The sequence below is a fragment of the Xylaria bambusicola genome (genome assembly GCF_022495145.1).
Source record: "Xylaria bambusicola strain CBS 139988 unplaced genomic scaffold F5B22scaffold_100, whole genome shotgun sequence".
Lineage (NCBI taxonomy): Eukaryota > Fungi > Ascomycota > Sordariomycetes > Xylariales > Xylariaceae > Xylaria > Xylaria bambusicola.
In genome coordinates this window covers 32,096-42,883 of record NW_025953653.1, presented here as the reverse complement: position 1 = coordinate 42,883, position 10,788 = coordinate 32,096, and the positions used below count along the sequence as shown (strand labels likewise).

The window sequence follows — 10,788 nt, the reverse complement described above, 5'->3', positions numbered from 1 at the left end:
TCCCTCATGCGCCATGGCTGGACGGGATACCGGAGCCCAGTGAGCAGTCGATAAGCGATTTCTATTTCGTAGGGAGGTGTTGGAGTGCCCAGCCTTGAGACTATTGAATGTTGAGCCATCTGCAAGTCAGAGAGGCGTTACACGATATGCAAAATGTGTTAGGGCCAATGGCCGCCGTTATTTCTCTCAGCTGAGGTCGCGAAGACGTCATTCGACTAACTTCCTTGGAAAACACGAGCCCCTCCCCCCACACCCACCCGTAAGCTTGGCTCGTCTCCCCGCGCTACTCTCCAGATATACCGACATGGCAAGGAGAAAGCAAAACGAGACATCATGGACTGCATGTTCAAGCCACAAGTGCCATGACGACAGTAATCTTGGATAGATATAGTATAGTCGATCCTTGGGGCTGAAATCCTAAACAGCCGAGAAACATATCATATTTGAAATATTAGGCGATAAGGAGAGACACCTATCTGTTGTCTACGCCCGTTACAGCCTTCAATTACGTCATTTTTAATAAGTCGCCTATCACCATATTGATCACATACGCCCCGGACTGGCAGACATTGTAACGAGTCATCCAAGCCTGGCAACGGAATAGCCGCGGCAATGCCCGAAGAACCATCCAAGTCCGGTGCGGACGGGCCAGGCGATGGTGAGGCCGGCAACAAACGGCCCTCGACCAAGGAGAAGCTGCTGCAGGAAATCACACAGAAGATCGAGGAGTCGAAAGGTTTACAGCAGGAGTCGCTAGACCTTCACAAACGCGCGGATGAACTAGCCGAGAGCGATCCGAAACTCGCTGAGGACCTCCGGTCTAAGGCTCATGAGATCGACAAGAAGGCCACCAAGCTGCTCAAGACGGCGCGCCGTCTCGAGTCCGGATGGCTGCAAGGCGGTGCCGCGGGAGCTGGCATTGGCGCGGGTATTGCTACGGGATTGGGCATGACGGTGGGATCTCTCGTCAGCGGACTCGTCGCTATACCCACGACGGGGCTGGGCATCCTTATCGGGGCTGGTACGGGACTTGTCCATGGTCCTTGGGTCAAGTTCACTGAGGTCTTCACGAAGGATGAGGTCTCGGAGATAGATCGCGAAGCCGAGGAGGAGGCTGAGCGGATTGCGCAAGGCTGACGAGTTGCGGACTGAAGGGTTTTGTTTTGTTTTGATTTTGGTATGACAAGAGAGATTAGTAATCCGTCCGCAATGGTTCCTAAGTAGGCATTGTAACACATAACACCACTGATTAAGTTCAGGCGCTGGCAGGTCATAAGTCGTATTTAGCATTTTATATTGAGTATTTCCAACGCAGGTTCAAGTTTGTTTTCGGATTTAGGGATGCGCATAGCTCCGGACAACACATCTCGACGGAACACGTAACTTCCCACATTAAGGACTTCGTGATCTTCATGCATCATGGAATCCCGTTGAGGCTTCGTTTAGGGCTCGCAATGAGGCATGCAAGCGTGTTCATCATTGAAAGTTCAAGCTCGCCATCACGTAGAGCTTGCGCAGCATACATCTGAATGCCAAGTTACCTGTTATGAGCATAAAAAATGGACCATGATCAAGATATTGACACTTAGGTACACCGGGCTTATTGTTGTTGATGCCTTTGGGCGTGCATGCGCCTACAACTTCGACGCCGTGTCGTGGGGCCGCATCTACCCTCTCCCGCCCCGTGATGCCAACGCGGCTATCCAACTAGTCATCTAGCTCGGAGCCTCGCTTCCTATTGCCGCCAAGCTTCGTTCCGAGCGACGGACTGTTCCTCGCGATTGGACACCCTCCCGCCTCAGCTTAGGGAGTCGGTCCTTGCCCAGGTCGTAAACCTGCTAGATTGAGTCCTACATGCTTGTGTTTTGTTCGCGGCCACTATTTACTCGTCGTTGGACACGTGGAAATATGTTGGAGCCTAAGACTATGGATACGTAATGCCGGTAAGTAGAGTTCCTAAGCTGTGGGAAATAACAATCGAGTATGCATTTCCATTCAAATGTACAACAATGCTGCTAAAAGTGAAGGCTCCTGGAGGCAGCTACTTAGCACCTAAGTACTATCTGTCACCGTCCGCTTTGAGCTGTATGTATCTTCTCAGATGGCGTTCTAATGTAATACTTTAACACGTTCTAGGGCGGTAAGTTTTGATAATTCATTTGAAATATTATAAAAGTCATTTATCTGATTGATTATCCTCTGTCCTGGTATTCGGCCGTAGGCCTTGAAGCGTAGCCAGCGGAGACCGTTACCTGACAATAACTGAGTTTGATGAGGCAGAAGGCGGTAGGTATTCAGCTTACGTGACTTGAACATCTTACATAACCTGAGGTCCTGCCAGTTGAATATAATGTCGCCTTTGGCGGCTACTTATCAGCAGACCCCGTGTTTTCTCGGTGACCCAATCAGCTCATCTGCCTTGCTGTCAGATTTGCAGCGGTTTGCAGTGCACATGATACAAGTAGTAGGTGAGGAGGATTATGCTGTCAGACGGATTACGACGCCAGTCTGACCGGGCCTCATCCGCGGTCGGATGAGGCGCATTTCGCGAGGTCAGTCGCCCGCCACCATGATAATGACCCGGCTATAAGCCTCGTAGCCTAGTACTTTGAAGATCTACTAAGTAGACGTAGATGTATACCAAGTGCTACAGACTGCTTGACGTACTTACACCGCAATAAGAGTCTGTGCTTGAGGCTACCAATAGCAAGCTGCAGGGCATAATAGAGAAACGTCTGAGAGCAAATCCCGATTTTAATCTCCATGTCCATAGGCTTGCAGGGTTGAGTAGGCGATCGACGCGAAATCTAGCAGCTTATCGGTGCGATTCCATATCACTTTGCCTCTTACACATGCTTTGCAGTCGGCGCCGAGGTTGCGGTATCCTTAAATCCCCACTGTCGCCTCTTGGAACTTCCAGATCCTGTACACTACATTCGGCGTTTGAATTATCTGGCCCATGTTTGCGAGATGGTCTATAGGCACCCTTGTAGATAATTGATTACATCCATACACAGCGTAGTAGTAGGTAGCGTACGTTGGAGGGGAACAGAGAGCTCGGGCTCCAGTCTACACGTGGTCGGCGATATCGCGACGAAAAGGGGAAAAAACCCCCCCCAAAAACCACGGCCGTTTGGAGAACGAACACCTATTACAACGATATCGATACAGCTGAGACAAGTCATGTGGAATATCGAGGACCCTGCACCAACAGACAGAAAGAGGGTGTACTATATGTAGCTGTCATAGTAGTGTGGGGGACTGCTCTAAGTAATATTTCCTCACTTAAGACAGCAAAGTCTCCTGAGCCGGAGGTGTTGTTATACCTAGAGCCTCCTTCATCTCGCTTGACCGGGAGGTAGCCTCGCCATTGTCGTCATATTTCCGTTAATTTATGACGCAAGAGATATATACATACTTAGTATGTGAAAGGGGCGTCCCCAAAGCCGCGCTTAAGATTTTTGAGAAGCGAACCTCATTAAGTTGCTATGTAAGCGAGTAGGTAATTGTGAGGCCGCAGTGCCTCATCTTGCTATAGCAATCCCTGCAATATGACTAACAGACAATACTACCTACCTGGGTACTGTTGCAATCGTCGCAACCGTTTCAAACCGATCTCGCCAAATATCTACTTACGCCTTAAGGAGCCTGCACTAGGAAAACCTACCCTTACCACTCTCTAGCTTCGGCCATGAGTTCTACACTAAGCCACACATGTAGTGTACACTAGAAGGCCCGAAGAGCGGCTTGCCTATTATTTGTTGCGAGTCGTGTAAGTTCAATGGAATAAGATTAAATTGGCAATATGCATCTTGGCAATCCCGAGTCTTCTCTTAATGCTTATGCTTAGACGAGCATAATCTCACTTGCCGATTCTAGGTGCCGATGTGCGCCAAAATGGGTTTGGTGATGTCCGCATTAGGGAATAGTGGCTTGGACGTCAGACCTCACCCCCATACTCATCTGCCCCATAGTTTGCCCAGCCACAATAGCGGATGTGTCAGCCCCCACAGAGAGAAAGGGAACTGTTCTGGAAGCACGCTAGAACCATGTGGACCGCAGGGATCAAGACCGATCAACTAGGTACTTCGTACTATAAGTATGCGTGGGACCCCTGCGCGCTCGATTCGCGTACCGGGTACGGTTAGCGTCCGAGGCACTGTATATACAGTAGGTACCCCAAGCAGACAGGATCACGGATGATAATTATCAGTATTTTTCTTATGCTGCGTTATGACGATGAATTCATTCATAGCAAATTTTATCACTGCAAAGAGAGAAGAGGGGAACGATTTCGGTTCTGGGGAGGTATATAAAACAACAAGGCAGCGGGTAAGAATACCATACATGGACAAAACTGTTCCTAAGATAGGACACTGGGGCCGGTAGACTCCGACGCAAGCCCTCCGAATAGGACCGACTCCTATTAGCTTTCAAACTACTAACAAGCTTAACCTTATGCTAGGTAAGTACACGTATTTATTTATTTATTCATTGAACATGTATCTTTTAACTTCTTTATTTTTTAAATGACTCATAAAACTTCATTCATCCCTGTACAATCATTCTATGTATAGTGTCTATTCGTGTAACTATCACCCGTTGTATCTGCGTGATTGCACCATCTGCACACCAAACACGATTCTTCCCTTGGCGAAAACCATCTAGTATGTAGAATAAGTATACATATAGGTAGATACCACCACACTTATGTAAGAGTACGATTACTACATAGGGCTTCCACCGTTGCCCTACGTGTAATTTTCTTGTGCGCAACCACTTCAGCGGGCCGCCCACCACGGGAAACGCGGGGCACTATTTGGCGTTATTCCGACCCATTTTGGGAAATGTCAACAACAGCTACAACATCGTCATCAACGTAGGTTTACATCCGATACTTATTAAGCATACGATATACTTACAGGTAATCTATATGTGACATGGCAACGTAGAACCAAAACATGACAGCCATGTGACCTGAAGACTGGGCTTTTCTCCATATTCTCAGATATATGAAAAAATTGACTGATCTGCTACCTAGGTATCCCATCCGTTTCGATTTCCGCCTGAAGCGAACCCCGCCAATGCACCTTACCTACGGCGCATGTACATGCGCTTTAGTGGCAAACACGTCAAAGCAGACTGCAGGGCGTGATCACGACGTTTTATCTAGGTATTGTATGCACATTGTTGTATATCGGTAACGAGCCGGTCGGCAGTGCCCTAAGGTGAGAAGAGAGTAGTCTAAGAGCCACAAAAAAAAAAAAAAAAAAAAAAAAAAAAAAGGCGAGCCAAGCCGCCCGGGAGACGGTATGGTACTTACTACATGTACTGATCTAGCGAAAAGTCAATCTTCCTCTACCGTGATGGCTTCTTTTTCAATGTCTTTGCTACTGTGATTTCTCTTTCCCCTCTCTTTTTTCTTTTCTTTTTTCTTTCTGACTTTCCCCTCTTATTTCCCCTCCTTCGGCGTTATATGAGTCATCTAGATTAGGTTTTGTGAATCCAAGATTGGATTAGCTTTTTTAGACTTACCGTACATGGCATCCTTTTCAAGACAACATGGAACGGAGCTGATACAGGAAGGTAAGGTGGACAGAAACAGAAAGGGCGGTGAGCGATGATGCTGATGGCGATGACTGCGGCGACGATACTGACGCTGATAGTGGATGGATGGACGAGAAGAGGGCAGACAGCTCTCATGGTAGGTACCGTAGGTAGATAGATAGATAATCATGATCCATACAGATCAACACATGTCTCACGCACATGTACCATTTGTCTAGTCGCAACCGACGTTAAGGTGAGGGAGGGGCAGCGAGAAGAAGTCAGATGAATTCGGCACCGTTCTTGTAGAGGAGGGTAGACAACTCATCATGCGTTTCTACGAGCCTTTCCCTTTTCCTCTGATTACCACTTCACTTGACTTACCTGCTACCCGCTGGATGGGCCCCTACATATCTACGGCTGCATACATGCCAGCATCATCACGTACGTAGTATGAAACGTAGGTGGCTTTCAGACATGGCAGAATTTGCGTCTTCTTCTCCTCCCCCCCTCCTCCCCCTCGTCCTCGTCCTCACCTCGGACATCTAGGCTGTCAAGTAACCTGATCCGGCGTGCGATAAGAGACCCCCCCCCCCCTTCTGCATGTACACATTTTGCTACCTAGCCCTATCAACCTACCTACTGCGTACTACTACTACTAGGAGGGAGTGTTTTGGCGTCTGCATGGAAATCAGATCATTCGTTCCTTGCCGCATTGGACAAAGTGCTAGTAGATAGGTAGGTGAGTAGGTGAAATTACAAGCAAAGAGAGGCGTCAATCAATACCTAACCAAGGTATCACTATAATCTTTAATTGTAGTAGGTAGTGTTCTAGAGTGAATCAGCCAGCATACCTAAGGTAGGTGCTGTGCTGTATGTAGTAAGGCCAATGCCGTGCATCAGGTACCTGTAGGTACCTACCCACCCACCAACCTACCTGCAGCTGCACTACACCACAAGGCACAGGATGAAGCGTACATCGTACACACAAAGAGCCTGTCTTTGACAACGCAGCGACACCTTACTATTATCTCCAACACCCAAAAGAGTCTGCATAGATCTGGGTCATTGGATCACCATATTACATCAATTATACCGTATACCGTGACAATGCTTACAAGAGGTTGAAATGGGGGCTTAGTCGGGGGCGGTGGGTGTTGGGGCCAAGGAGAGGCAAAAACGGTTTAGACTTTCCACCAGGCACATGACACTCGCGTACCATTGTTTGCGGGGGAGGTAGCCGGTGACGTCGTCAAAACAAGGAAAAGCTGACTGGGACAAAGGGTTCACCTACAGACCGGGAGGACACATCCATGCGATCTTCACATGCTCCAACCTGCCCGGAGCGTTATGCCCAAGTCAATGGGTTCTTCTCCAGTTACGGTAGCGGTCAGGTCGCCATTCCCGGCGCAGTGGTACCCTTCGACCTGTTGTTAGTTTGGAACAAGGAATGGGCGACTTGTCAGCCAACCTACTGCTGGACTAGGATCATCCTCGATACAGTCAAAACAGGCCAACTCATAGTTCAATACCATCGAAGAACAGGTAGACAATATTGATGGCAGATCAGAAAGTTTATTGATTTTTTTTCCCCCTTCGTATGGCTCCTGTAGAATGCCTGTAGTAATTTTGTGGTCATGACGCATTGCTTTTTCCGTCTTCACTTTTCCTTTGGGGCACTGATGAATCCAATAGTTCCATCTTGTGTCTTGGACCTTCTGGCCAAGTTGCCTCGTGGTAGGTTGCCCTCTCTTGTTTCTTGCTAGAATACATTATAAACCCATTTGACCTTCAACTTGCATCTTTCTTGCTACTTGCCAGTAGCCAAGGGAAACATATCCCTGTCCCTGGGTATCGAGTAAACACCAAATAAAGATCCTGGTATCATTGAAGCCACAACGCCTTCCCGTGTACAGGCTTGTAGACTCGGATGCATACGTTCCACGCCTGCCTATGCCGTCTTAAAGGGCGGAGTGATGCTCATTAATGCTATCCACTGGTATCCAATGGTGAATGGAACACGTCGCTCGTGCCAATGCGATAAGTGATTATAAAAAAACAACGGTATAAAACGCCGGCCGGATGCATGCATTGGTATAGTAAACGCAAAAATCTCTCGCCATGCAAATGAGGGAAATGAAAAGAACATGGACCGGAGTAGGTATAGGTTACCAGTGAGGTCCAAGATGGTGTGCCAGGGCTTGCGTCCGTACAATTATCTACCATCCTTGGGTATGGTAGCCACCGTTTGAATCTTCTCGGAAGTATTGATTCCAGCTACTGGAATTAACCTCGTCTTCGGACTTCTTCATGTACGCTGTTTCGGGATATTGCTTTAGACGCGCCACGTCATGTGAAGTGTGACGTCGTTTTAATACGGCGTTAGCAGTCGAGGACTTTTGCTGCCGTTCCCATAAGAGTTGCCGCCTAAGCGACTCTGTTAGCTCCGTGGCCAACATGTGGCGCCTTGTAGTCCTAGGAGACAGAGCTTGCGGATCGGAATGAATTGTGGGCTTCGCTATGATGGGCTGAGCGCTGGACCTGGGGATTTCGTTGATAGGTTTTAGAGGTGTTCGACGCATTCCCCGTCTCATTTCCAATCCAGCTTCATCAGAATCGTTGGGAGACGCGGCACCTTGCGGAATGCCCTGTAGTTGACGCGCTCGCTGCGCAATTGCTGGCGTAGATTGTGAAGCATAATTGCTTAGTGCTTTTGTTCGCTCCTCACCAGCAAGCGCAAGACTGAGAAGAGATCTTTGGGAGGTCAAGTTAGGTTTAGAAGGTACTCGTCTGAATGCGAGTTTTTCATCCATACTCGATTTACCACTTTCTTCAATCGAATCTTCCCATTCCGAGTCTTCGTCATCGTCGTCAATGGCACTTTCGTCTACATAGCTGCCAGACTGGTCGCTAGGCGTTGATATCGTGCGCATTGTGACTTGATTACTGAAAGACGTCTGTTTCTTGTGGGCGCCCAAAAGTGAACTTGGTTTTCCAGAGTGCAATGCGCTCTTCAGTGACGGGCTTTGGTCCTCATTGGAGCCAGAGGAGCCACCGAGTTGGAACATCTTGCTTTTCTTAGCTGAGATGACGGGTTGGTGTACTGGTTGATGGACCTCAAGGCTTGGTGAAGATTCGTCGCCAGAAGACCCACCCAAGGCAAATTGAGCACGCTGTTTCTTAGACTGTACGGGTTGCGGTGCAGGTGAAGAGTGAGGCTCGGGGATGACGTCGGGCTGTTCGGACTTGGGTTCATGCGAATGTCTTGAAGGGGGGAACTGAGATGGCGAAAAGCCCCTAATCACGGCGGTGGTGTGGTTTTCAGGAGCGCCCACGCTGGTTGAAACCTGTGAGGTTAGACCAGATGATTCACAGTCGGCAGACTCTGTAGCGCGTGTGGTGAGAGTGTCTTCCACTTCGGATGAGCTAGACTGTAGAACGTCGCTATCGGTTTCCATGGAAGAGGAAACGATATGTGGCAAAGGCGAAAGATTTGGTTCCTTCTCGGTGATGATCGTAACCACCATCTTTTCCAAGTGATCTGAGGTGATATGCCGCTCACGGCCTTTGCTTCGGCTGCTGGCACAAGAGTCTTGTCGTTGTATATTGGGTCGTAGGATTTCTACAGGGTTAGATTCAGCTGTAAACTCGATGGCTTCGTCGTCTGCGATGGACTCAACACTACCAGATAATTGTGGTACGTCAGGTATGCGGTGCTTGTCAGGAATGTCTTGCGGTGGCATTGTAGTTGCAGAAGTGCCTCTCTTTGTCTGGGCTGTCGCCTCACAGCACAGAGCCTCCCTTGTCCAAAGGCGCCAGCTGAGGTTTTCAAGTCGTCGTCCTTGTTCTACTGATTCAGCGCATCTGGAGAAAACTAAGTATGGTGTTAGTTATCGCGATATCAAACTGACATATGCAATCTCAATTAATGGACATACCAGTCCACATGCTAAACAGGTTATGAGGATTGTTGGTGTCGACCTTGTGGATAACGTTCGGATCCACTGTGAGAACCAGTCCTTCTGCTTTACTTGGCATGCTGAGCAGATATGGTGCTCATGGAAAGGGAGCAGCAAGGATGGCGGGCGACGATGTCGGTTTAGATACCTGCAGGTGTGGCGCAAGTAGAAGGTAGCGAGCGATGACCAGGCGTTCCTCTTTTCCCAGAATACAGTAAATAGTTGTCGATTTGGGTACTGTCGTCACAAGCCGCTCAACCAAGGCCGACCAATTCAACAATGTCGACTTAACACAGTATATCCAATCTACCGTCCAACGTAGAGATGATGCGATTCGGATGAGAAGTGCTCTGCTGGGCGCGTATATACGTATGTATACTTGGCGTGCGTGTAGAAAGAAATAGGGAGATAGGGAGCAGACACGGCTGACGAGGATCAATGTTATGATAGCCGACTGTATGAACACCGAAAGTTATGTTGAACGCCGGCGAGGGTCGTGACATGAATATGGTAGGTGGTGTCAGTGGTTATGGAAGGGAGAAAGGATGTGGGTAGTTGTACATATTAATGTATTTGATAGAGGCTTCAGACCTCAAGGAATCGAATAGCCAGAAGCAGGGTGGAGGTCGGGCCCTGGTCAGTAGGTACATGCGTACAGTGGGGAATGAAAGGCGCGGGCGGTCTGGCAGGGCCTGTACCAGGGCCTCTACCTGGACTAGTACTTACATTTAGTACATTATCACACGGTACCTACCTGGACAGGTACGTACCGGAGCGACCAGGGCAGGGGTGCTGTGCGCGTGTGGTACGGGAGCACTTGGGTACTTCGGTACCTAGGTACGAGAGTACGAGAGTACCTCCAGCTCGTGTACCGCCCAGAAGTACCTGGATGCTGTGGGATAGCAATCTGGGCCTTTCACGGGCCTATTCGCAGCTCGGCAGGGTGGACTGACGAGCTTGCGGGTGGGGGATCTGTGGCTGTAGCGTAGTGTACTGGGATTTGCTTGTTATGAAATCCCTGAAATCCCCCCCCAAGCTACGCTACTGTACATCACGCTTATAGCGCCTTGTAGCGCGGCATGGTGCACACTACACTTCTGATTACAGCGCAGAGCTCTGTACCTTGTGAGGACTTTTCTCTGTGCCCCGCTAATCATAGGTACCAGCACAGGGACACTGCACAGCGGTCTGGTCTCATTGCACCACTTCTAGCGTCGAAACTGCTACTGTTCTCAGTCTAGAGCTGTGACTAGCGCTGATGCCCAAGCTGGATGTAGTACTA

General features: G+C 48.9%; 2 protein-coding genes across 2 annotated transcripts; one reads left to right on the top strand and one right to left on the bottom strand.

Moving 5' to 3' along the window:
- Window positions 1-247: 247 nt before the first annotated feature.
- Window positions 248-1,299, top strand: F5B22DRAFT_41830 (uncharacterized protein). Its single transcript, XM_047971614.1, has one exon. The coding sequence runs from the start codon at window positions 613-615 to the stop codon at window positions 1,135-1,137; it is 525 nt and encodes a 174-aa protein (XP_047824788.1). The 5' UTR covers window positions 248-612; the 3' UTR covers window positions 1,138-1,299.
- A 5,807-nt stretch (window positions 1,300-7,106) lies between these two features.
- On the bottom strand, window positions 7,107-10,056 carry F5B22DRAFT_631446 (uncharacterized protein). The gene is made up of 2 exons (XM_047976620.1): window positions 9,486-10,056; window positions 7,107-9,421 (listed from the first exon to the last, which is right to left on the bottom strand). The coding sequence occupies exons 1-2, from the start codon at window positions 9,583-9,585 to the stop codon at window positions 7,767-7,769; spliced, it is 1,755 nt and encodes a 584-aa protein (XP_047824787.1). The 5' UTR covers window positions 9,586-10,056; the 3' UTR covers window positions 7,107-7,766.
- Window positions 10,057-10,788: the final 732 nt, after the last annotated feature.

Excerpts from the sequence above, each read along its gene's own strand:
- F5B22DRAFT_41830 (XM_047971614.1), top strand. The coding sequence starts at position 613 with ATGCCCGAAGAACCATCCAAGTCCGGTGCGGACGGGCCAGGCGATGGT.
- F5B22DRAFT_631446 (XM_047976620.1), bottom strand. The coding sequence starts at position 9,585 with ATGCCAAGTAAAGCAGAAGGACTGGTTCTCACAGTGGATCCGAACGTT. Across the intron at positions 9,422-9,485 it reads CCTGTTTAGCATGTGGACTG|TTTTCTCCAGATGCGCTGAA; the intron begins GTATGTCCATTA and ends CACCATACTTAG.